Below are 27,579 nucleotides of genomic sequence, written 5' to 3' on the forward strand. Positions count from 1 at the left end.
TTACAGAATAATCAGTCATTCTCTGAAAAGCACTAAATGGGATGATTGTGCTATTGGAATGTTTAAAAACCATAATCTTATGATTAAGAGGACTTTAAAATATTAAGCCAGACACTTAAAGAAAATGACTATCTAAGGCTAGTTGAATCTTTGAAATCTAATGCTCATGACTGCATGTTATTAAGGACATTTTGCTAAGTTGTAACATGCTAATTTTGCTTTGCCTTAAGTATTTTTATTACCCAAAATACCAACATGTGGTAGGGTAGGGAGAAGTTTAGGGTCTAGGGGAAATTACAGGGTTTTTGGGAACAAGGGCAAAGGGAAAGATTGGCCACTTTTATTTGTCTTAATTTTGTAAAGTACTATGTTTGATTCTAATTTATGGTGACTAAAGAAATCCAACAGATGAAGGAATCTGAGATCCATCTTAAGAGCTGGGTCCTTATCTTAATCTTCAGACATGGGAGGTCTTACTCTAAGCCTTCAAAAACATACAACCACTTACTGACCAAAGCCTAAAGGAAATCAAAATGAAGGTTACATTGGGTTCAGCTCTCGCAGCACGATCCATTTTTATTTCCTGTAAAGAGGGAGGTAAACTAAGAACTGCTGTAAATATTTCTGCCCAAAATTTAAAAAAAGATTTCTATTTAATAATCCACTCTCATGTTTACATATAGTAAATTTCTTATTGTCTATTATACAATGCTTATGCTAAATGGTATATTTACTGTGCTTATAACAATAAGATTACATATCAAATGGTTCACTGGATTTTTTATTTGAATTTCTCAAGGTATCTGCATATAAAATCTTCAGCTGGTGAATGGTGACTTGAAGAACAAAAAGCTTTGGCAACAGAAAACAATTTTTCTGGGTGGCTGCTAGACAGTGATATTTGAGTCTTTTGACATCCTAAACATTGGTTTGTTGTTCTTTTCCAGAAAAAAAATGAATTTGTCTGGTTCACCTGTGTTATTGTACTGAGTCTTGATGAACTTTGAATTTTTTTTAAATTGCCTTCAGTTGGGAGAGAAAGGAAGCTTTATATTTGTAATAAATATATTTGATAAAGTTTCATAAAGCAACACCAAAAAAAAAAAACTTTGCAAACTTTTGCACATTCTACACACAGTGCCTGTAAATCTCCATTAGTATTTTCAGTTTGCACTTCATTTTTTTGTTAGCATTTGGAAAACAATGCTTTAAACATTTTTCAATGTTCTGATTTCTCATTATCCCCTTTCCTCTTGGGCTTTTGAACTGTATTTGATTTTTTTGGAGTTAATGTTTATAAGTCAAACATAAAATATTGTACATTGGGCACATATCTCCTCTTGGGCTGCTGCTAATAAATTAATAATAGATAACCTGGACAAACCAGGAAGCACCGAACCCTTTCCAGTTTGAACTCTTCTTTGCCAGGTATGAGGACTTCTGTACCTTATAATGAACACAAAACACAATGAGCCTTGAATCAAGTCAGCAAAAGAGCAAAATACAGGCTACAGAGGTCGCTGTGTAGCAAGTTTTGAGAATAAGAAATAAAATCTAGTTCTTAGAATATTCATATGGCTTGAACTCTGTTGGTTTACCGAATTAAACTGTGCTTTCTATTTTCTGTACGTAAAATCTGAGCAGCAATTGTTTGCTTAGAGCCATTGCCACGTTAGTCTTTGCACTGTATAGCATCTGGCTTTGTGGAAGTTAAGTTTACTTAATACAAAAACTTCTGCTTTAAAAAAAAAATACACGTATATCTGAAATTTTAAAATCTGCTTTTCTCCCACAACAGTTTAAGAACTAGACTCTGATGTCTTCCAACTTTTGATGGTTTCTCAGATCTTTCTGAATGAATAGTTCATGAACACGGCAGTGATACCATTGATGGAATTTTGATAAATATTTAATTTCATCTATATTTTCTGGTAGTGAATGCAGGAAAAGATGTCAGGTACATAACATAAAACAGATTTGGAATTTGTTTCCAAAGAGCACAGCCTTCCTTAGCATCAGTTTAAAGCTTTTGTTAGGACTTAACTGCCTTCACTAAAAACAGGTAATAAGGCCAATACTGTCTAAATGGGGGAAAGGGGGGGGGCAAGGCAAGCAAAAGTAATAACACTGCTTATAATGGGCAAATTTTATTAGTATTCCCTAAAAATATTCTCTAAAAGTTACCTATGGGATTTCAAACTGTTACCTGCTTAAAATGCTGTTTCTGTCCCATCAGAGATACAATTATTATTCTATTTTGAAGGCAGTAACAACAACAAAAAAAATCCCACTTTTCCTGAGGGATTTTAACTATATATCTAATTCTCCCATCTGGGCAGAACAGGTGTTTGCTTTTTTGTTTGTTTAAACAGGAAAGACTTTGAAACCTTTGACATTGACACATGTGTTTGCAAGGGTGTGGCTGCAGTATTACTAACATCCATGCATATATAGAGGTAATTTTTAAAGACATACCAAAATCCAGAGGTTTAAAAACTCCCCGTAAAGCATTTAAGGTACTCTGAATACGCCTTCTTTTTTTATGAGAAATATCTTGGAGACGTGAGTGTTTGCTGGTAACTAACGATGACTGGAGTGAGCTGTGGGATCAAAAGCGACCGCCCTTTTTGACTAAATTAGAAAAAAAAAATCACAAATATCTGTTTAGAGGGAAGAAACAATTTATTACCAAAAAGGTTTCTGCACACTGTTGTAGCAATATTGTATCTGTTTAGAAAATGGGCTTTTCCAAAAGCACGTGAAGATAGGTTCCTCAGGTGACCAAAACTGAAAGTCAGCATTTCCATGTTTCATTAATCAAGATATAAAATATAATTAAAGCAAAATATTTTACATTAAAATCCTGGCTGTTGTGTATGGTTTTTTTTTAGAAGGAAAATAGCCTGGGGTGGAAATTACCAGTGATTTCTGTTTTCATTTCTTAAACCATTAACTATGCAATAAGTATAAAAATGGAATTGGAAATACATTTAAGTCCAGAAAAGTCACTCTATTCATACTGTATTAGAGCAACACATTTTGACTTTTTTTATATCATATTCCTTTATCTTGAAACTTTTGCCATATATTCAAAAAAATCATATATGACTTGAAAGCCAAAGAATACATTGTCCTCACTTAGGCAAATATAAGCAAATATTTTCCACTGCAACAGTATATCATCATTTATTGGCAATAAGTGCCAATAATGAGTTATTTAGGAATTAAAAACTAGGCCAAATAAGGAAGAGAGAGAAAATATCACCTCCCTACCTAAGGATCGACAGCTCTCTGGTACAACTTCAAATGAAAGGTTTTTCCTATAGACCTGAAGGCACTCTGCTTTTTCAGAAGAGCTGCTGTATCAGTCAGGATCTCTGGGGAAAGAGATGACACTCAGATTAGAATTATCTAAGGAGGGTTCTATAAAAGGGCTACAAAAGTAAAGGTGCAGGCGAGGCATAAGGAAACCACAAAGACCACCAGGACAAGTAAAAGCCAGGCTCCCACTGAGGCCCCTAGTCCTGAAGGGATGAGAGGAGGAAGCAGTGACCAGAACCCCGAGATGGAGAAGGCTGTGTGGAAAACAGAGCCACCTCTCAGGAGCTAAGACCTTCCGCAAGGGAGCCAGGGAAGAAACACCTCCATCTACTCCGTCCCCCGACCCCAGCTCCAACCTCCTGGGGTTCCCATTGACCAAAATCCAAAGGGCAAGGAGGACTGATGACTTGCACCTCCCAGTCAGTCCCTGGGCAAGGAGCAAGGAAGAAAAGGGTGGACAGCGGATCTGGAGGGGGTCAGTGGGAGAGCATGGGCACAGCCCCAGTCCGGCTTCATCTGTGAGCCAGGCGTTCATTGTTCAGTAGTCTTCACTATTCAAAGTCTTTCAAGGAGATTGATGAAACAGCTTACGAATGACAAACAGGTGGGGCATGGGGTTTGGGACACTATGGCACCTGAGAATAAGTTCTTCGTCCATGGTAAGGAACCCACCACTGCACTTTGGATCTGAGGACACCACCTGTAAATGAAACACGTGGTAGCAATAGCCCATTGATGAAAAAACTAACAGCCAATCTTAGGAATAGTCAAACGAATCAGGAGTGGAAGGGAAGGGAAGTATCTTCAGCTGGAGCCAAAACAGCCCTCTCTAGCTTGAAAACATTCACATTCAACAAAATTTTGGTGATTACAGATAACAGGAACCTGGCCAAGAACAGTTGTCACAGCAGTTCCAGCTTTTCATTTTGCAGCCACGCTCTGATTTTATCAAAATTCTTATCCATCCACCGTATGTTTTCTTCAATGGTTTCAATTGTTTGTTGGACACAACGGAGCTGAGAACCATTTTCTTTCAAAGAGCTGAAGAATCCTTTTACCTTGTGAGACAAAATTGGGTTCTTTTTGTAAATTAATTTTATTACATTAAGCAAATGTAACTTCAGGCTCATTAAAAGAAAACTGAAGCCAAGATTCCAACATTTGTCAAAATTCTATATAGAAGGCAGCCCCAGGTGTCTGGATATGATTATGTACACATAAACTTAAGCTGTATGAAATGAGCTCATACCTCATGAAGTCAGGTTTTGTGTTTTTTTCTCTGCAGCTCTTTTATTTGTTCACACTTGCCAGGCTTTAAAAGACTTCACTGTTTACCATTTTATAATTAAGGTTTAATTGAGTATGTCTATTTAACATGTATTCTGTTCTGTATACACAGATGCATACTTAATTTTTTTAAACATGTCATCTAAAAAGCCAAATGTGCAGAGTATCGTCTTTGCCAAGCAAAACAGTTTAAACCACATAAGTGCAGTATTTCTCCACGGGCCTAGCCTTGTATGTTATTATAGGAACACTGGGGGGAATGGGCTTCTTAGCAAGTTATGGTGGTAAGACCCCAAACCTTGCCAATGTTTTTTATCCTAATCCACAATTCACGTAGTGTTCCCTCAAGATAAAATCCACAGAGTTCCCCGTGATTTTAAAGAGATAAGAGACTCTTGGCTATCTCCCGAAAAATATCTTTGTTCTTGTTTCATCTCTGGGTATCTTAACCCCTTAATGTCACATGAGGAATAGGCTGGCTTTGCCACAGCAATGACCACTGTGCTGTTCTCTTTCACTTTAAAGAGTTCTTAACCTTTTCTCATAAAGTTTCACAGCATTAATCCATCCATTTTTGATTTTGTAGTCACGAAGCAAGCGTAGGCCAAGATGTATTATTTATTCAGCATGGGTTCCAGACAGCTAATTCCTTAAAATTCCATGTCATGATGCCACATAATAAGTTTAGGAATAAAGGGGAGAGTGGGAATAGGCTTTAGAAAGATCAAATTCCAATTTCTAATGATGCAGAGTTGTTTTAAAATTACATCTAAGTACAGCACAACTTTTCAACGAGCTGAAGGCATGGCCTCTGCTGTAGCAACCTGGAGAACGCTTCTCCTTCTCCACTGTCCTGCCTTCAGCTGTAGCTCGACCTCCCGTTTCATACTCTCAGAACTCAAGATTAATTCACAGTCAATTAAAACTCACTGTGGGTACTCCGCAACAGTCAAACCACATCAATAATTTTACTAATTGCCCAAATTATTTAATTAGCCCTAAAGGACCCCATCATGATAACACCACTAAAGCCAGCTGTTGACCCTTGCCCTTACCCTTTTCCTGACCCCACACCGTCTCTTCTACCCTCATCTGCCTTGGAAATGCAGCATGTCAACTGAATGTTGGATGCAAACCTGCCTCTTTGAGAACATTTCTGTGCAATAAGTAGTGCGATGTAGGGATAGAAAAATAGGTTTATCCTCCTAACTTGTTTGACCTTGAGCAAATGACTTCACTTCTCTGGGACTCAGTCTTCTCATTTGTAAAATGGGGAGAATATGTACCCTGCAGAGCAGTGGTGAGGATATAGTGATATAATGTGGGTAAGTGCAGAACCCAACCTCAACAATTCATTCACCAATATTTACTCTGGTACCTACTGATCCCTCTGCTGTGATTACTGTCTAGACACTGAGGATGAGGCAGTGAATCAGGCAAGCGCCCTGCCCACATGGAGCTTACAATCTACCTGGGGAAAGGGAGAGGCAGTAAATTATGATTACATTAACCTACCGCTGTGAAGAACATATGCTAAGTGTGTGATAGTAACTGGGGAGAGGGTGGCCTGCTTTAAACAGCATAGTAGGGGAAGGTGACATTTGAGCCGGAACCTCTAAAATATTAAATGAGCCTTTCTAGTGAAAAGCTGGGGAAAGAGCAAGCCAGGCAGAGAAAAGGAAAAGTACAGAGGCTTAAAGGGCAGAAGAAACATCTGGTGGCCCGGCAGCAGGAGGCGGCGGAGTGGCCCGAGTGTTGTGAGAGAGTGAAGCAGGAGAGCCTGTGGGAACTGGCTGGAGAGGTCGGCAGAAGCCACCTCATCATGACCTTGGACACGTGGGAAGGAGGGGTTTGGAATTTATTGCAAGAGCAGCAGGCAGGGTTTTAAGAAGGCAGGGTCAATCATGGGCCGATCTGCAGTGTTAAATGTGCAAAATGGTTTGCTTTTGGCAAAGTGGCAAGCGGAAGGCCAGGCAAGAGATGAGAAAGGCCTGGACGAGTGTAAGGGCAGAGAGGAGAGGTGCACAGATACGGTGCACATGCTGGAGACAGGGCCAACAGGACTCGGGATAAATTAGATGTGAGGGGCAGGAAGGACTCAGGATGACCCCCACTTTTAAATGGCAGTAGGATGCTCTCCTTTATGATAATATCTCGGGCTCTTTCATTTCCATGCCTTGCCTCAGGGTCTTTGCACATAACACTCTTCTAGATGTCGGCATTTCCTTCAACATCTTCTCAAATGTCTCCTAATCACTCTATACAACGTAGCAACATCCACCTACCCCATCACTTTCTCCTTGCCTTATTCATCTGCAGAGCATGTAATACTTGACACAGCTTAATTCATCTGTAATTGTCTGATTCCCCCAGTAGAATTTAAGCTCCATGAGAGCAGAGGCTGTTTTTTCAATGTTGTAGCCACAGAACCTACAACCATGTCTGGCATATGATAGGAATGTAATATATCTTGAATGCATTAACGAGAAAACAAATGAACAAGTGAATGAATGAAATGTTTTGTTGCTATAGATCTGGTCTGTGGGCAGCCTTAAACAGGGCCTAATTGTCCCAAGTAATTTCTTATTAAGTCCTAAAGCTTTTAATGGCAGAGCTTAGACCTCTTCATGGGTTTGAGAAGAGGCATAGTTTTCACTAGTGTACTTGCAACTGACTTTTGCTTACGTCAATACCACGGCATCCAAAACCAACTTTTACATGACAAAATCTATTTCTAACTCATCACACCCCCAAAATGTTTTATCTACATGTTTACTACCTAACTGTCACAAGTTTAAAAAGAAAGATTGTCTTTTTACCTCTTCAAGCCGTGTTCTTGTGGAGAATTGATTTGTTGTTCCCATTACCATGTGGGCTATGGAAGGTGAGCCAAGTTCAAACCTAGAAACCGAAATTATCAAAATATATTTGAAATATTTATTCATTCAACATATATTTTTAAGGGCCTCATATATATAAAAGCATTTAGCTAAAAGCTTGGGGGTTTTTTTATTTCAACATATTATGGGGTACACATGTTTAGGTTACATATATGGCCTTTGCCCCACCTGAGTCAGAGCTTCAAACGTGTCCATCCCCCAGATGATGAGCACCACACACCCATTAGGTGTGAATATACCCATCCCTTCCTCCCCCCGCCACCTGCCCAATACCCAATGAATGTTACTACTATATGTGCACTTAAGTGTTGATCAGTTAATACCAATTTGATGGTGAGTACATGTGGTGATTGTTTTTCCATTCTTGGGATACTTCACTTAGTAGAATGGGCTCCAGCTCCATCCAGGATAATATAAGAGGTGCTATATCACCATTGTTTTTGTGGCTGAGTAGACACCACATTTTATTAATCTACTCATGTATTGTTGGGCACTTGGGTGTTAGTTTTTAAAAGGTTAAATATCCAAAAGCAAATGATGGAGGTAGAAAGTGCTTCAAGAGCTACACAAAGGCAGAAGCAAACAAGCCAAAGTGCTAATGGAAGACGTGGGCTGAACGTAAGAAGGAAGGCTTCAAGTAAGTCCATGGGTGCAGGAAGCAGTTATTCCAGATGGAATGGAAAATGCCCCTGTCCAGATTCATTATTAGCATTGAATTAGAGTTTTATATTTTCTAAGCATATTTTAAGTACTTCTAATGCCATCTTCAATCAAAAAATCCCCTTAAACCGTTATTGTTATTTTATAAACAACAAACCTACAAAACAGTAAGGTTACGGAGGGAACTTATCCAGTCTCAGCACAATTTTTGGTACTACTTACTTTTGTACAAGTTCATTCCAATTTTCCCTCAGAAACTGCCAGGCCAATGGATATCCTATTGGGTTTCTGCCAATGAGTGTAAGAATATGTGGAAACTCCTGGGTTTTGATTATATCTCCCTTAAAACTTTGATCTAGTAGCCTGGAAGGATTAAGAGAAGAAATGTTAGCAATGAATAGCTGATGAAACAGTTATGAATGACTACAATAAAATAATTTGTGAAACAGTAAAACCAGTCTGCCAATAGTGAGGGCCAAAAGGTTAAATAGAGAGCCAGAGTCTTGATAAACCCACGAGAGCTACATCACAATGAAAACTAACGTTTATACAGTGTTTTTAACACCCATTCTCATATATTTTCTCATTGGCTCAAAAGAATAGTTGAGGAAGAATATCTCTAGTAAATATTTCAAGTACGTTATCACTTTAAAGATACACAAATGTATTCTTTAAATATTTTTCCTAACACCTAGTTCTTCCTAATTATTTGTCATTCTCCTTAGATGTGTGCCCACTTGCAGTAATGTTCCCAGCAGAACAGGCAATTCCTGGCCAAGAGAACAAAAATAGATGCCAGAATGATCTAATCTAATTTAATTTCCCTTGGCCACAGGAACATGAATGAATGACTCACCACTGAAGCTTGTCCTTATTTTGGCTCGTACAGAGGGCAAATTCAATTTGTTCTTTCTCGGTACTGGACAAAGAAGACTGATATTTACTATAAAGAAAATCCCAGCCTTCGGTCTTCTGGGCCCCCACAGCAAACACTGCCAAGGTCACGTCATTAGGCAGGCTGTGGGAAAGAACACACCCGGTGAGAATCTGTGACGTAGTAAGTGCGTTTAGAGGCATAATGGTGACCAGTTATGAACTGGTGAGTTGGCTTCGTGATCAGAGAAGCATACCTGGAAATAGCAACAAAAACTACTTCTTTCCTTCAGTGACAATTTGTGAAAGAAGCAAGAGAAAAATACCTAAAATTAAGTTTAAAGTAGCCTTCCCCAAAACGTAATGTAACATGCCGGTTTTAGAAACATACACATATCTAACATATTTTAATGATGCTGGGTGACTCCATAGCTGGTCACCTTTCAAGCCAAAAGAAAGAAATTCAAACTAGATTCAACGTTTACACCATGATCACAGGTCAGGACCACTGTTTGTATGTATTTCTTTAAATGGAAGCATGTAGATTGTTGGAATAAATGTTTCCTCCATAGGATTTAAGCTCCCAATATGAAAGGAATGAAGTATAGCAAGAATAGGGATTTCCAGATATGGTAAGATCCTATCTTGCTCAGACAGTGTCAGCAGTTAGTTACCATGCAGCCTGTCAGGGCCTTTGGAGGCCCAAAGAAGCTACTACAAAATGCATGGCCTCTGTTTCTGTATGGCTGTCTCAGCTCAGTAATACAATTTTATATTGGCTCTACAAGATGAAAATTATTCTCATCTCATTCTAACTCAACAGATATTCGATGTTCATGAACGGAAGTTTCCTCCTAGCATTTCTTAAAACAGAAAGTTGGGTGCTACATAAGTCTTAAAAAGCAATTTATTTTCCAAAAAAGGGCAGCAGGAGAGACTTGCTTCAACTTCCTGTTTTTCCCAATGTTTAGCATTGATGAGGAAAAACAGAAAAGATACCTTTTACATCAACAAATTGTTCAGCAGGGACTGACCTCAGATTTCCATTGGATTCCGTCCACTCTCTGAAATGGGCTTCTGCCCTCTGCACGCACGGCTGGTACTTGCGCACACAGGCCAGGAGGAGGAGCTGACTGCGCAGCATTCGCTCGGAGACTGAGCCTTCATCAGTCCACGTCTGCTTCTCAATGAGGTCCCTCAGCAGCCTGATGAGGAAGGCCTGAGGGTGTTGTACAGGGCAACAGCAACATGTGTCACTAGTACTGTCACAGGTCATTTCATGTTAACATAATCCAGTACCGCCTCCGGTGATGGGGGCTAATTTTTAAAGCTTAACCCACAACTTATTTTAAGAACCATGCTGCTTTGTTTATATTTAATTATAGTCAAAAAATAGAATAATGATGAATGATTTTGGTACTTGCAAAACAATCTTTTATAAGCTATCCTATCTACTTAAAGTCAGAATGAATTGCCACTTTTAAAAACAAACTAAAAGGGACAGTTTATATGACTAAATTTTTAAAAGCAAATTATTCAACAGGACTTCATGACATTTTGCCAAAAATAACAATTTTATGCCTCTTCCTCAAGTACTGTTGAGCCCAGAAAGTCTTAATGTCAGCCATTATAATAGAGAAGTAAAATGAAATAAATGATTTGTGAAACAAAGGGAATAATAAATCCATGAAAATTAAGTGTAGAGTCTAAAGAAAGCTGTTCCTATTTTTAGCGCCAAATAAAACAAAAATCCTTCCTATTCAAATACTGAATTTTTATTTGCTTTTCCTTTATATATGAAGACACACACATAATATATACACACACACATACACAATAATAAGCACTCTTTCACACACACACAAAACACAATTATATAACTATTCCAGGCTTTTACCTTGAATTGAGTTTCCACTTCATTCATATCTCTTTTCTCCATTAACTTATACATAGGTATCAGTTCATTCAAACCTTGGAACACGGGCATAATTTCAGTTTCATGTTTCAAGTACAGGGTTAAATCCAAGGCTTTTTCAATTGATAGCTTTCCAATGCTGACCAAGAAACACCATGGTTAGTGGTTTAAAAGAAAATCCAGGAAATCAACTTTTTGCTTCAAAGTGTATTTTAATCTTCCAGAACAACATTCAATCAGATAAAAATGCCCCTTATACATAACAACTGTTATATCAGTCTCTTTTTTGTCACACATAACAAATATCTAGCCTGTTTACACTGGGGAGGAAGTTTCTCAAATAATGACAGCAAGGGCTGAGTGGGTAAGACAGAATGGAAGCAGGTCAGCATCTGTCCCCGTGGGACACTGGCTTGTGTCCCGAACTGCCAGAGGAAGAAGGGGATTCCATCAAAGATCCTTCAGGAAGCCTGGTTAGATTCAGTCAAAAGTATGAGTCCCTGCAGTATATTCATCTTCTCCATTTCAAAAAGACACTGAATATACACAAAAACCCTTCATTACAGAGGGTTGGCGTTAAAAGTCTCAATGGTAGGATATATACTTACTTAAATAAACACAAAATCTCTAAGGTTCAAGCAAAAATATGCTACAGAGGGGAGTTTTTTAGGCAGGAAGAAAGAGCTAGACGAGCAAGCCCTAACTTTCTCCCCTATTGTTTTTTGTCACCTCGGGAGGCCCAGTGTGTTGGTAAGAAGAACCAGAAGGAAGAACTCCACATTCCAGGCAGAGGGACATGGGATACGACAATTAGAGAGCTACTCCTTCCCACCTGGACGGTTCCCCTTAGGACTTCAGTTCTGCCTAAATAGTGAGGAAGTTTGAGTTTTAGGCTTGGGGAGCATTTCCTTAAAAACCATTGTCATGGCACAAAAAAAAAACAAAAAACAAAAAACGGCTAGTGTTCACTCTTTCTGCAACCACTCAAAGGTTATTTGGTTGGGCCAGATTTTATGAGCTGTTTTCCATAAAGATGCTGTGAAGTTCAGGTGTCTGGTTTAGGAAAGAAAAAAAAAAAATCCCTCTTTTGATCCAAGAGATGTATTGCTATAGTAACAACTTGGGCCTGGGTCCCTTAGTCTCCTGAGAAGGCTTCATGACTGTTAAAGGACCCCGCATGGGAGACACCTGATCTGACACAGCAGGGCCAGAAAAAGCTGCAGGACCAGGCTTGAGGCATGAGGCCAGGGACTTCACCCGGATGTCAGTCTCCTGGTTTTCTACACTTTTGCTTCAGTCTGCTCCGAGTCGTTAATGAGGAAAATTAAAATACAGATTCATTCCTTCAAGTTACTTAGCAGTCACAGACAGGAGGTTAATGTTAATCAGAAGGCTAAAAGCAATCTTGAATGGTTAGAACTTGGGGGAAAACACCTTTCAACCTCTTCTTAGCAATCAATCGATCATTTTCATCTTTAGAAATCAAGAATTTGAACGATAACAGCTGCTTTCAGAAATAAAGCACGACTTTGTGCAGCCCATATTACCTGACAAGCTGAAATGCATTGTTAATGAGACTCGCCCGATCATTACTGCTGATTGCTGTGTGTGTTCCTTTTAAAAGGCCGGTCAAGGAATCCCATCCATCATCCTCATAATGCACGATGTAATAGCCATTCATTCCCACGTTAAATTTGATCCATTCCACCTCTTCTGGGAGGATGAGCACATCTAGAGCAAATAAAATAAATCATAGCTCCATTTACCCTCTCGCCTGATGAAAGCTTTTGTGATCAGAGACTGGACAAGGAAATCGGAGAAGAGTTTAATACTGAACAATTTGAAATCATCACTTATTTCTTTTAGAAACCAGAAAACAGCAACTCAAGAGACAAAAGGCAACACTAGCTTCAGACATGCATTGTGTGAGATTTACAGATCTATGAAAAGAACGCAACCACATCTCTGGCCATACATATGATATAACCCAGTAATGCTAACAAAGTAATAGGGAATTTTCACTAGTAATCCCTCCTTTTTAGCATTACATAAATCAACTGTTTTCATCTCTATATTGCAAGATACTGGTCATTTTTTTGTAAAACCAGAAAGTACTTTCAATCTGATCCTTTTTGTTTTAACCAAGATAAATAGCAAAAGAAACTTAGTATTTAAATCTTACATAGTTCCATACTTCTTCTTTGAATTAAATTAGTTATTTCCACAAGAAATTACCTGTTTTTGTTTTCAACAAAAATCTATGGACCGTGTCTGATTTGCTGGTGATGAATGTCAATGGAACATGCCACAGGTACCTAAAAGAAAGGAGGGATGGATTGTTCATTTGTTGATTTAATTCTGCAAGCAGTTATTAAATCACCTATCATGTGCCAAGCACTGGCTAGTTTAGGATGGGATGGTGCTAAAGCTGCTGTAGCCAGGCTCTCAAAGTAACTACAGTCTGCTTTCCAGCTTTGCAGGGGTGTCAGCTCAGGCATTTCCCATCCTTCTTGGACCCTTTGAATAGAGCTAGGAATCTGGGCTCAAGTGAGCCCTGAAAGCCTTTACAGTGATTGGCTGATCGGAGCTCAGAGGCCTAACTTTAAGACATTGGCCACTAGTAATAGCACAAATCAACATCATGTGCCTCCTAAATCATATACTGAGAAGGACACAACATCATTTCGGTGGAATTCCTGCCGATGATGTATAACCTGAATCTGATCATGAAGAAACAGCAAAAAACCCAAGTTGAAGGACATTCTATAAAATAACTGGCCTGTACTCTTCAGAAATGTTAATAACAAGAAACACAAAGACTAAAGAGTTGTTTCAGAGAAAACGGAGACCAAAATGTCACAACTAAATACTATATGTGATCCTGTATTAAATTCTGAACTAGAATTTCTTTTCTATTTTGCTATAAAGATATTTTTAGGACAATTAGAAACAGTTGAAAGGGGTTTATAAATTAGATAAAAGTATTCTATCACGTCCATTTCTTCATTTTGATCATTGCATCATGATTATATAAGTAAATGATCTTGTTTTTTTGTTTTTTTAAAAAAATACCATGCTGAAGTACTTAGGGGTAAAGGGTATCATGTCTCCAACTTACCCTCAAATAGTTTAGAAAAATATATGCCATATATGTATTAATATATATATACACACAATGATAAAGAAAGTAAAGTGCTAACATATAACTGGATAAAAGATATATGGGGATTCTTTGCACTATTCTCGCAGCTTCTCTATAAGTCTAAAATTATTTCAAGATGAAAAAGAATTTTTTTAGTGTCCATCCAGGGTCAATCAAGTTACAGCCTCTCATTTTTAGTGATACCTTTCTGTGGCATTAAGCTGACAAACAGGTTCCAAGATCTGACCCACACTTGCAAAAATTACAGTTAAGTCTTTCATAATTCTCAGGAATCACATAAATTCTTTTGTCCTTAGCTCCAATCCTAATGCACTATTGTAATTTAGTAGCAGTTGCTTACATTGGAGCTGATTTCAAGCCAGAGATTACCATCCTATCAGACTACAAAACATGAGAATATTAAAGTAATTACATATCGCCAACTTTACCAAAATTAACCAAGGTTTAAAGCCTCCTTAATCCTGTTGGGAAGATGAGGAGGGTGGTATAAGTCAACCTCATAGTTTACATAGATTCAACTGAAACAGTTTAGCCATAGGGGTAAGGGCACTATTTCAAAAGTTAGGTTTCATCCTATAAGACAGATATTACCTAGGCAACAAAATAAGTTTTATCCTATGAACATTACCCAGTTTCTTTTTCTGGGGCGTCGTCAGATCCCTTCATATAGTGCTCTTGCTTCATGTGTACGTTCCTCCCTCTCACTGTGATGGTTATCAGGGGAAAGCCTTTCTGCAGCGTCCAGGTATTCATCATGGTTTTCACATCCAGGCCTTCCTGACGCCAGTGCTGGTTTATACACAAAAAGGCAGATGCATCACCTACTTAACCCAACTCTGAGGAAAGAGAGAACACCAGCTGGTGCTCAAAAGACTGCGACCAGCTGACGACCTCCTCTGAGGAGCTCTTCCGGATTCCTTCCTCTGGCCCCCACCCCCACTGTTTCCAGCCCTCACACCTCCATTAGAGCACCGACTGTTTACTTTCCACTTTCCTCCATTACACATGTGTACCTTGAGGACAGGTGGCATATCTGGTTCTCCTGGGCACACCTCGGGGCTGGCATAGCACCAGGCAAGAGGCAGGCATGTGAATAAATGAAGGGAGAGAAAGTGGCCAGGTTTTCAACACCCACATAACTTTGCTGGCTCCAAGACAAGCAAGGTGGGAAGAAATGTTCAGTCGAGAGCCCGTGTTACCAAAGTGATAACCCAGAGATGGCCCATACTCAACAAATGGTCGTGAACGCAAAACAGGATATGTAATTTGATACTAAAAAAAGCTTTTAAGAAAAGATTTAAGAGGTAACAAAAGAATAAACTATGCTACAGGACCAATCTGGAAACCACTGAAAAAAGGAATCTCTAGAAACAGAAAAGCCAAGAAAATAAAAATATGGTAGATAAAATTCTGTTGAATCTCTAGACTCACCTTCAGCTGTCTGTGAAAATATTCTCCAAGTCCAGATAAACAGAAACTCGGACTGTTTTATGACTTAGATGTTATGAATACTTTATGGCTTAGCATTTAAAAACATGAGTTAGATCTAAATCCAAATCCCTGCTGTGCAATTTACCAACCATATGCCTTTGGATTTCATATTCCCACCTGTAAAAGTAGGGGCAGTAAGAGAACCCAGCTCATAGATTTATGATGAGGCGTAAAGGAGATAAAACACACAAGTGCTTAGCATGTGTCTGGTACCTAGTAAGTGTTCAAGAATGCTCACGGCCACTATTTGTCCTTGAACAAATTCAGAACTTTGGAAATGACTGACATATCCTCCTGACTGCTACAATTCCACCCCATCTACCATAGAAACATGTCACAAAATCCCTTTCCAGAGAGTAAAGCTGCAGAAATTAGTTATCAGTGAGAAGTAATACCAAAGAAGGCTGTTCAACTCTCTTGTATTGATACGTTTTAAGAACAATTGTAAAAGAATGTCAGTCTGGTGTAGCTTAAATGCAGTCTTATCTGGAATGAGGGTGATACAATCAAGAACCTCAGAAAGTCTGGCACAGAGCTATCCTTCAAAGAACATGGAATAAAAGAATGTGCTTAATGGAACACGTACAGATGCAGAGACTTACTGAGGATGAAGATGAATGTTGACTTCCAGGGCAAAAGCCATCCATCTCTTGTGTGCCATCTGTAGGGCAAATCTAAAAACCAAAACTAAACACATCACTCTTGTTTCTGCAGAAAACACTCATGATTCTTCTCAGAGGGATTAATGTGTTGCAGGGAAAACAAGATAATAAGCCTGTCAATCCCAAACACAGAGATACACAAACACATACTCACGCTTGCCATGCTCTTCCACAGGTCCTCGTTTTTTGTGTTTTTATAGCTATACTTCTGGAGATACTGTACAATACCACTTTTAAATACGTCAGCACTAAGATAATCCCTTAGCATATTCAGAATGCAAGCTCCCTGAAAAGATAATAGAAATAATTGTTATGTATGGTTTGATCTCAATCTGTTCTCCCATCATATTTTATTTGGCAATAATTCTCCTAAGATGCAAATGCAGTAACTTTGCTATTGTCTGGCAATTTGTGAAACAGAGTAGTAGGTTAAACCTGGACCTGTGTAGGCAGGAGATCTAACATGATTGTTTATGCTCTTAGCCCACTAGGACCATTCTTTTCTGTCAGTAGCCAGGTCTCCCCATGGAGAAAATTAGCATCACCTGCCAGCTGCCTTTGTTCACCTGTGAGTGGACGATGGGACAGATTAAACATCAGACCTTGAACCAGCACCTGGCTCTCCCACTGCCACTCCCGGGCAGGAGGGGGGGAGAGGTGGCTACAACAGAGGTAGAGCACTAGAGATGGAAGCAAAGGAAGCTCATTTCTGGGTAAGCTCTTTTCCCCTCCGCTCCCATTGCCACAGATTGTGAGTCACCAATGCAAATGCCTCCAGTGACATATCACAGGTGACATAAATAAGGGAAGTAGTCCAAGGGTAAGAAGAATGCTCTTTTACATTATGTTTCCTCTGTACTTTTGATGGAAACATGCAATTAAGAAATATTTTTCTGTTTGCTATAAGAAAAACAATAGAAAAGCACAATGATAAATGACAACACACTCAGCCTCAGGGAGAAGACAATAGGAATAATCGGGAATGGCAGGGGAAGTGGAAAAGCAGAACTTTGATCTTATAAAGAATTAGCTCCAGTTTATGTTTCCAAAGGCCCTAATGACGATTCTTCAGTGGCCAAAAACTCCTTTTCTTCCCCCAAGAGAAGCCAGAAATCTGGATTTTTACATAAAAGCTCCTAATTATTAAATGTCATCAACAATTTCCAACTCTGTCTTTAAACACACTGTGCAGGACAGCATGTTGCAGTTCAACAATAGAAACCATTTCTGAAGGCCCTGACAGGTAAGCTACACAAGGCCAGGAATTTTTGCCTAGCACAAAGTTAATGCTCAGTAAATACCTATTTGTTGAATGATGAATAAAAGACAGAGTTTCTGTAGGCCATGAATTTTCAACCCAAGAAAGAGTTAATGAAAAACTGAACATAATATAATCTTGAGGATTATGAACAAAACTCCAAGTTATGTCTAAAAGAGCTAAGCACAATTCATTTCATTTAGCAGCCAGCACAAGTCAGGAGAGAAGGCCTTCATTCTAGGTTTAAGCCCTCAACCTTACCTATAAATAACCTCTCCACCCCAGTAGTTATAAGTTTAGTGTCCAAACTGGACCCTTATAATCCATTTTACCTTTTCATAAGAAACATCATCAAACATCTCCCGAATCTGAGCAGGGTTTTCCACAGGTGTGGACACAGGGTGTGAAGAATTTAAAGCATCTAATTCCATCGCATTAAAACACTTGCCCAAAAAATAATCTTCCTATTGAGACAGGAAAAAGGAAGTATCACCTATGATTTATATTGAAATAAAAATACGAAAGGAGGAAGGTTTGATCTAGGGTAATGAGCCTATACTTCAAATTTTTGAGCCAACCTATTCCATATTTCTAATATTTATGAGTCTAAAAACAATAATTTTAGGTAAACATTATAGATTTTGTTCATTTTAACATCACTTTAGAAGAAAGAAAATTTCACATTAACCTAAAAACAAAACCATTACACCTATAGCCAAACAGCAACAAAATAAGAAACTAAAATGCATAGTGATTTCAACATTTCCAGTCATCTGTCCTATTTTAGAGCATGTAATGGAAAAAAAATGGAGAACAAATTCCAACCTCAATCTGCTTTAGTAGGGCACATTAACTCAATAGAATAATATACATAGATAATCACTTTTATTATTAAAGATTATACAGAAACATAAGGAAATGTTTGTGTTCCCTCTTATAATATGTATTTTATAATTATAATGGTGTATAAATTATGTGTATAGGCAGATGGAAATTGGAAATAATAAATATTCACAAATGAAAAGAATCATAGTAGGGTAAAGGGTTTTTTTTATGTAAAATAAGTTTACTTTTAATTTTGTTAAATGTGATTTTCTCCAAGTTAAACATGTGATTTTTAAAACAAATATATAGCAGTTCCACAGCATTAAATTAGTGACTTGTGAGTCTATGTTGTTTTACAATCAAATGTGCAGCTACTTTAAGCATAATTCATTTGATTTGGCAAGTAGGGTCCTACCGAGATAATAGCATTCTATACCTAATAATTCTGCAATGAGCAACCTGATGGTTTGAGAAATGATACATAACATTCATGCTGTCATTATTTCTATTTTTTTGATATTAAGGGAATTCAACACTTAATTTTCTAACAATCATAGATTCACACTGAGTCTGAAAATAAGTCTTTGCAATATATCTTGAAAGTTCCCTAGCATTTGTGAAACATGATTCATATCTAAATTCTCAAGGAGGTTATCAATGAACTCTATGACTTCTATAATCAAAGATATATTTTCCAGCGACACTGAACAAAATAACAGATTAACCTAAAATGTAAAAAAAATAAATAAATAACTACTTACAACTTTCAGTTCAGGATGGGTCACTCTGACAGACACAAACTCCATGAACTTGGCAAATCCCTCATTTAGCCAAAGATCATTCCACCATTCCATGGTGACCAGGTTCCCAAACCACTAGAAGGAAAACACTGCTCAGTTTATTCACACATTGCTATGGAGACTGGATTACCTGCTTCCTATAACGGCAGCCTTACACAAAAGACACTCAAAAAGAAACATATTTTAGATATCAAATGTCAGTTTATGAATGTTAACATATGTTTATAGAAATAATATCAAAGTAAAAATAAAAACCTTTCATATGCATTATAAAACATGAAACCTAATGCTTTAAGGAAACAGTTTTTCTTATGAGAAAAAAATCAAGCTAAAAACTATAAGCATAATATATAAATGGCGTCATATGTCCCATAAAAGTGATATAAATATAGTTCAACTATACTTTTTAAAAAGTATGAGTAAGCTTGTACCTGGTGGGCGAGTTCATGGGACACAGTCATTGTGATGCCAAGCTTACTTGATGGAGAAGACTTTTCTGCATCAAACAACAGGGAAGATTCTCTATATGTTGTCAGTCCCCAGTTTTCCATTGCACCAGACTGAAAGTCAGGAATAGCAGCAAGATCTTAGGAAGAAAGTAATAGAGCAATATTACCAATCTCTAAGCTACATGTTCCCCCAAATGCACTATTGGTTACAAATGGGTGTTAGGACACGAAAGCCAAGCTGCCCATGCAGAACCATGAAGCTCTAGACTGGAAGAGCCTTTCACAATGGAGAAAAAAGGGCTCGGTGACTCAGGGTCATTTTGCTACGATCCCTACAAAGTCAGACATGTGTCTCAGGCCGCTTGACTCCATTTCTGACTTTCTGACGAGGCGTTTTGGGACTGAATAATCTTAACAATTACTTTAATAATCTACTGTATTTTAATGTCCAATACCCACATATACCTAAAAACTCAAACAGACAATAGTTTTAAGGGCTCAGACAAGAAAGAAAATGCAGGTTTTCTTACATCATATAAATTTATTCTTTTAAAAAAGCCTATTGAGCACCCTCTATGCCCCTACCAAGCATGTGCCAATAATGAAAAAAACATAGCCACTTCCCTCTGCTGATTGCCCACTAATAAAATCAGAAGGCAAAATAGTTTCCATGCCCTGCGCCTCAGCAACTGTATCAACACCTGCTTTTACTGTCACTGGAAATTCATTGTACAGATGAAAGGTGAGGAAATGCTCAGAAGGATCAACCAGACGTTTGACACTGGCTAGGGTTATGACTTGAGGGGCTGCTGAGATAGCCATGGGGATGCACCAATTATAATGCTCTGTAATCTATGACTGGGTCATCCAATGCCACATCACAGTATCTGTGCAAGACCTCTACCTTGTTTGGGTAGGGGATACGGTATCCTGAAATAATCCTCATAAAATTCTAGGAGAGTTACCGCAGCACCCAGCGCGTAATCTGCTTGATTTATCTTGTCTGGAGCAGCATATACAGAAACCTAAAGAGAAAGGCACAAGAAAGGTATTCAAATATCTTAGTAGCTTCTCTCCACACCTGCATGAGACTGACAGTAATGCCTTCATACTGTGGGATATGGTTGTCAATATTAAAAGAAGACAATTGGGAATCCCATTTCTTATATCAATGCTGACTGTTCCCGATCAATTCCACTTCTGAAAACAACTACAAATGTTGGTAATATACACAGATTTTTTTTCTTAAATGTGCTCATAAGGTGGCAAAAATGAAAGGAAGATTTAGAGGCCAAAACTGAAGTGACAGCCAGACCCTCTGAGGTCAGCAGAGCACTGCCCCCTGCTTTTCCCTTAAGAGCACTAGCCCAACACAGCTGGATTTGAGCTTTGGTTTCCATGGCATTGAATGTCTCAAGGGATAAGAGACAGAGTCCAGGGCCTGCCCAAAGTGGGAGGTTTAACAGGACATACGACTCCCACATACAGCTGGACCCCGAAGGCCATGCTGTTAGTGTAAAGGTAAACTAGAAACGACCACTCCTTTCTCCAAGCCGGTTGCTCTATCTTATTTCCTTCCCACAGGCATAAATCCCCTGCTCAATCAGTAACATTTACTTCCAAACTGCAGAAAGTTATAACCAGAAGCCACCTTAGAAACTGTTGCAGGATCTCGTCCACCTTGCACCTTCCAAAGAAGTGAGAGCTAAGTTCCAGAGGGAGCAGGGCCAAGGTCAGAGAGCCAGGTAGTGGTGACATCAGGATCATGACTCAGGCCAGGCCCTGTTCCCTCTGTGTTGCTGTTATTAGAACCTCACTGTACAAGTGGGCATCTGTGACTACAGGGTGACCAACCATCCCAGTTTGCCCGAGGTTGAGGGGCTTCCCAGGATGCAGGACTCCCAGTTCTAAAACCAGGACAACCAGGGAAACCAGGACAAGTTGGTCACCCTATGTGACAATCACAGGCTCACCTTGACTCCACTCTTGGTCATCTTGCTGACAGACTGAAAATCTGAAATAATGAAGGCCACCAAATAGGTGCTCATCTTCACGGTGACATCAAAATGGTCTTCTATGAGTCCTTCAGCAATAGTCACAGATTTCACCTAAAACCAGAATAACTCAAATTATCAAAGAATCCACGTACCCGATGTGCGAAACACACATCATAAAGAGAAATTTCCCAATTACCAGACATAATATTAAAAGTATATGGCATGACATTTCTATAATTACTTTAAAAGTTCTCTTTCTAATATCCAATTGTAATTTAGCTATTAAGGTCAAGCCATTCTCAATTTCTTTTTTTTATTGAGATATAATTCACATACCATAAAATGTACCATTTTAAAGTACATGATTCTGCAGTTTTTATATTTATAAAGCTGTGTAATGATTGACATTCAATTTCTTTTAAATAATCCAGATTATTACAAACTGACTCATATTTAATACATGTGAATTGATAACATGGATGGGACAAGGCAAAACTAAGATTGCTGGTTTTGCCAAGATGTGGTCCACTTGTCCTTAAATATACAAGTTTGAGAATTATCTGGAAATGCAATGTGTAGTAAATACTCTGGGAAAATGCATAACCATGCATTACCTAAAAACAGCTTCTGTTTTTCTACACAGTTGAAAGTAATCTATGGATAGGCCTGATCCTGCAAAGCCTCTTCCAAACTCAGATTTGCCTCATTGCCTCCATTTGCCTGGAATCAGCTTTTAATTGCAATCAGGCATAGCCCTGCGGTTAGAGTGGGGTGGATGGAGGTAGTCTAAGAGGTCTGCTCCTGAAGAAGAAAGGCTAATACCTCAGCAACAAGAAGCACTGAAATGAAATCTTGGAGGAAAAAACAGCCAGAACTAACCTGGAGAAACCAAGTTAGCAAGCACTTTCCCTGTAATCCCATGCCTGTCTCTATCACTACGCCCTTATCCTTCTTAATACCCACCAGCCACCAGCTATGATGCCTCCTGGTCACCATTTGGCCATTCAGATTGACTCTGCTAGCAACCTAGGTTTACTCTTAAAGGATCCCAAATCATCTTTTCTTTTTAAATGCCTCTGCCCGACCCCAACAAAAAGTTCCATTCCTGAAGTTCTGCTACTTATTAGGAAAGTACCCTGATTAAACTAATTCAAATTTAAATGTGATGAACACCTGCCCACTGCCCAAACACTTCAATGTTCCAAAGGTATTTATTTGTTTCTCCATCCTCCAAGAAGACCCTTTGAGACTCCACTGTCCTCCCCTCCCCCTCAGCTCCACATCTGCAGCCTGAGGTCAGGCCACTCCTATTATATTTCTGTCCAAGGGGCAAGACTGCATTAGAGATTCTCCTGTCCTCAACAGGTGGATCCTGGATACACACAGATTTAGACCGCAGCATCTTCGTGGAGCCTCCAGAGCTCCTGGCCTTCCCTCTGCAAGCCACAAATTTCTCCACTAATCCTGCTTAGTCCTTCATGTCTCCATCCCATTCCTGTTCCTTTATTCTCCTAGAGCAGTGATTCTCTAATTAGAAGACTCACCTCTGTCTCAGGGAGAAATACCATAATACTGGGGGAGAGGACGATATTTTGAAAAATCATATTATGTAGATCAAATTTATATTAGGAAAATAACATAATTGTTTCTTTTCATATACAAGGGAGGGAGGAGGACAAAAGTTCTTGGCTGGTAGGGATTTTCAAAGAGTGTTTTTTATAGAGGATAATCCTCTAGTTTCCATAAAGGAGGTCAGAATCTGGTTTGAGGAAGGGATCTTTAGAAGGTATTCAAAGGCGCATATAGCGTTTTAAGGTTTATAGAGTTTTAAGAAGTACTGCACAAGAGGCCGGTCTGTGGCGCTCAGGGTCTCTTCATGCTGAGATATTGATTACCTGGCCCGCGTAGGGATGGAGCTGGTCATTCTTCAGGACTGTGAGCGAGGCCTATTCCACCCCGAGTCTCATCCACGGTGAGCTTCTCTGAACAAACAATGTGCTTCCAGGAGGTGGGATACGCTAGCTGCGGAATCACAGCCCAGCTGATGCTTTTCTAAGCTAACAGCATCATAGGATAATGAATAGTTTTATTCACCTGGCACGGTCGTCCTCTCACCACTTTTAAAAATCAGACAGAACGCTGTCTACACCTGCTCTGAAACTGGAGGATAATGGTTTCTTTGAAGAGAACCAAGCTGTCATTCCTTACATACTATTCTGAAAAGATTACTTTTCTTCTCTTTTTCTCTCTGCCCAATTTTGTGCATACAGTTACAAACCATATAGTTAATATTAGTAAAGAGTATATGGAAATTATAGAAAATCACTATATACTAGAAATACGGTCTTATTCAACAAAGCATTCTCTTTAAAACCCTTTTAAAATTTTATGTGAGAAAATGAGGGTGAAAGTGTTTTGTGAAGGGCACTAGCATTTAAACCTGGCCCGAACTCCTTAAAGTTTCCCTCCTATCAACATTGCTAATCTGGAACGTTACTCTTACTGAAATCGTACATTTTTCAAGGCTAATTTTTTCTTTAACTACAAACAATTGTGACTTGAAACAAAAGCATAGGTTGAAAATGAAAAAGAAAAGTTAACAACTGTCTGCCTAGCAGTAAAACAAAACAGGTGACCCAAATGTCAGCTGTCACTGGGGAAATGCAAGCCACAGAGAATGGGTAGGTTTTCCTGTGAGTCGACACAGGGGCGCAGACTCACCAAGGGCATGTTGGAGATGGCGAGGTGCCGGGGCTCCCTTCTAATCTTGATGGAGAAACTTGCTTTAAGGGCAGGCTCATCGAAGCAGGGGAAGGCCATTCTCGCTGCAGTGGGCTCAAACTGTGTTGACGCAAGTACCCTAAAATAACGGCAAATGAAATACAAACTGATCGTGAAGCACCAGGGACTCTAAAATAGGGGTTTGTCGGCTTTTTAATTTCTGTAGGTGCTGTAATATCGATGGATTTCACTACTAAAGAAAATGTTTTATATGACAAAAGCTATTAGAAGCTAAATTAAAAGGCAAGTAAAAAACTGGGAAAATTCATAGAAAAGTATTTAAAGAAGACTTAATAGTCCTAACAAACAGTGAGCTCTGAAAAATCAGTAAGAAAATACCCAACAATCAAGCGCAATCTCAGGCAAAAGTCATAAATAAGCAATTCAGAAAAGAAAAACAGATCATCAATAAACATATCACAAGCTGCTCAACTTCCTTAATCAAAGTAATGTAAATTAAAGGGAGATACCATTTTTTGGCCTCTTTGCTCTAATAAGATTGCCAATATACAGTAGTGGTTAGGGATGAGGAAATAAAACAAGGCATAACCAAAGTTTGTAGACTCTTTGACTTACCAATTCTACACCTAGGCATTTGTTATTCTAAAAAAATAATTTATGTGGATGTTCATCAAAGTGTTGCTGATACTGAAAAGTTGGAAAGAATTTAATTTCCATGCATGAGGGATTAAATAATGTATAAACATATATTTTAATAAAGTCATTAAAATGATGCATAGTGATAGTCATTTATATAAGACATCTTTCCAATATATTAAGTTTTCAAAAACTCCATCGTAAAGAAAATATAACAATTCCATTTACATAAAATAAGAAAATATAACAATTCCATTTACATAAAATAACATATATGCATATCTAGAGAGAAGGCTAGGAAGATGTTCCCCTGAAATAGAAGGAGTATTTATTTCAGAGGGCTATGATTGGGATACATTTTACTTTTTAAAAAATTCTTTTTGGTAGCATCTGACATTTTTACCTTGATAAAATAATATGGAATTAGAAAAATAAGCTTGTATAATCTAACAAAATTTGATTTGATTTTAAAATTTAGCATAAAATCTCCCCAAATAAGTTCCTCCTTAAAAAAAGGAACCAAAGTAAAGCAGGTAGGGATCCTAAAAATGTTTTAACTGAGAGAAAAATATTTCCTCTAATAGGCTGTTATGGATTGAACTCCCCACCCCCAAAAGATATGCTGAAGTCCTAACCCCCAGTATCTGTGAATGTGATTTTATTTGGAAATAGGGTCTTTGCAGATATAATCAAGTTAAGATGAGGCCATCAGGCTAGGCCCTAATCCAACATGACTGGTGTCATATTTTATAAGATTTTATAGTCTTTTATAAGAGGATAAAAATTTGGGCACAGGGAAACACAGGTACAATAGTCAGGTGACAACAGAGGCAGAGACAGGAGTGATGCAGCTGCAAGGCAAGGAGTGCCAGGGATCCACGGCCACCCCCAGATGCTAGAAAGAGGCAAGAAAGGATCTCACCCAGAGACTAAGACACAGCCTGGGCTTTCTGACACCTTGATTTCAGATTGTGGCCTCCAGAACCATGAGAGAATACATTTCTGTTGTTTTCAGCCACCCAGTCTGTGGCACTTCGTTATGACAGGCTCAGGAAACCAATGCAGGCCAAAAGAATTAAAAATGTTTATTATGTCTCAGAAATCTAATTAAATAAACAAATAAGTATTTACTCTGACAGAACTGGAGGAAAGAAAATTGGTTAAAATAGAATGAAAAGTGAGATTAAAAAATCAAGGAAAAAAATCGGCCATCTTTAATACTATAAAAAAGATGTAAAAACAAAACTGAAGAAAGAGTTCAGCAACAAAGGAAATTTTAAAAGGCAATCCATCTGAAATAATAAATTTAGTGTGTATAGCACTTGAAGCTTAAAAAAAAATAGAAAAACATTACCTCACTTCCCCTTCCTCAGTTCTATAGGTACTTTTATAAAACCCATGGAAATTGTCAGAAAGACTGCCAGCATAGTCGATGACAACTGTGTACGGGAGCCCAGCAAGGAGAGGCTCCGGAGCCAGGAGTGCGATTTGCTCATGAGCGGGATATTCCAGGACCCTCAGCAGTTCTTCCGACGGCCTCTCTCCAGCTCCTTTCCTGAGGGTGGCCTTAGCTATCTGCAGGTGGTGGCTATGCAGGATGATGGTACTGGTGGGCTGGCTGGCTGTGATTTCTATTTCCGTGGTTCCCCAGAAAGTCAGCGTGGTGAGATTTGCATGGATCATGAGATCATAATGAACTGGGATGACATGCTTGGGAAGTCGCATTTTATTCCAAGGAAATGGTGTCCCATTACCAGCTTCTGGAGATGTAGCTTCTCTGTTCTGACACCATGAAGGAGTTGACACAGTTAAGAGAGTCAACAACGAGGGAAGTAGACAAGACATGGTTGCAAGTGGCCACTTGAGAGACAGAGACACCATTTTCTTGCTCAAACCACCTAGTGGCACAGATGTATAAAAGCAAAAATAAATAGATAAAAGTCATTAAGATGTTCTCCAGACAGCATAATTTTACACTGTGTCCACCCAGCATTAATAGATATAAATACAAACCTGAAAAGTACTAGGTCGTTTCCTGAAAGTAAAACTACCTTCCCTACATCATTAATTCATAGAAGAAAAAGTTTATGGTTAGCAACAATCAGTAACACTACTAGAAAGCATCATTTGAGTCTTGAAGTTTAAATTAACTCTATCAGTCCGGGCTCTAGGTTGAAAGCAGCAGAACAAGCTCTGGCTGATACAGGAAGTAGAGGAACCATCGGAGGATCATCAGTGGCTCACTAAATGGGTCACAGAGTTGCAAGACACTTGGGAAACCAGGCTCATAAAACAGGCAAAGATGGGCAGCCGGAACCGTATCAGAGAAACATCTAATCGAGCTACCGCTCCCCACCAACACTGGAACTTGGAGAAGGCTGCTCTACTGCCCTGGAAATCAGATGCTCACGCTGCTGCAGCCACCACTGGAATTAGTTCTCCACTGCCCCTGCAACTTTGCATGACTTGTTTCACCTTCAAAGTTCCAGCTTTGAAGTCCTATTGCCTGAGCCGAGGTGTGATGTCCATGCCACCAGCAGGAAAGTGGAGAAAACAATGATCTGCACTTCTTAGTTTCTGCCACGGGCAACAAGGCCTTG

At 38.8% G+C, this 27,579-nt stretch overlaps 2 protein-coding genes across 10 annotated transcripts in view; one reads left to right on the forward strand and one right to left on the reverse strand.

Annotated features, from left to right (window-relative positions):
- CAST (calpastatin) overlaps positions 1-1,571 on the forward strand; it is a 102,347-nt gene extending 100,776 nt beyond the window's left edge. For all 9 annotated transcript variants that reach the window (XM_045566191.1, XM_045566190.1, XM_045566195.1 and 6 more), the window contains one exon: positions 800-1,571. The gene's annotated coding sequence lies outside the window, so the exon portion shown is untranslated. The remainder of the gene's footprint in view (positions 1-799) is intronic.
- A 1,092-nt stretch (positions 1,572-2,663) lies between these two features.
- The window catches only part of ERAP1 (endoplasmic reticulum aminopeptidase 1), a 31,121-nt gene continuing 6,205 nt past the window's right edge, over positions 2,664-27,579 (reverse strand). The window contains exons 2-19 of the mRNA XM_045566189.1: positions 26,334-26,877; positions 24,323-24,461; positions 21,578-21,712; positions 20,509-20,629; positions 19,587-19,741; positions 19,117-19,230; positions 17,863-17,994; positions 16,427-16,558; positions 16,213-16,284; positions 14,748-14,908; positions 13,192-13,271; positions 12,504-12,687; positions 10,939-11,095; positions 10,076-10,260; positions 9,025-9,186; positions 8,391-8,531; positions 7,428-7,509; positions 2,664-4,379 (exon numbers count right to left, since the gene is read on the reverse strand). Of these exons, the coding sequence (XP_045422145.1) occupies positions 4,224-4,379; positions 7,428-7,509; positions 8,391-8,531; positions 9,025-9,186; positions 10,076-10,260; positions 10,939-11,095; positions 12,504-12,687; positions 13,192-13,271; positions 14,748-14,908; positions 16,213-16,284; positions 16,427-16,558; positions 17,863-17,994; positions 19,117-19,230; positions 19,587-19,741; positions 20,509-20,629; positions 21,578-21,712; positions 24,323-24,461; positions 26,334-26,860 (2,835 nt within the window). The 5' untranslated portion in view covers positions 26,861-26,877 and the 3' untranslated portion in view covers positions 2,664-4,223. The remainder of the gene's footprint in view (positions 4,380-7,427; positions 7,510-8,390; positions 8,532-9,024; positions 9,187-10,075; positions 10,261-10,938; positions 11,096-12,503; positions 12,688-13,191; positions 13,272-14,747; positions 14,909-16,212; positions 16,285-16,426; positions 16,559-17,862; positions 17,995-19,116; positions 19,231-19,586; positions 19,742-20,508; positions 20,630-21,577; positions 21,713-24,322; positions 24,462-26,333; positions 26,878-27,579) is intronic.

The sequence above is a fragment of the Lemur catta genome, chromosome 12 (genome assembly GCF_020740605.2).
Source record: "Lemur catta isolate mLemCat1 chromosome 12, mLemCat1.pri, whole genome shotgun sequence".
In the NCBI taxonomy this organism is placed as follows: Eukaryota; Metazoa; Chordata; class Mammalia; order Primates; family Lemuridae; genus Lemur; species Lemur catta.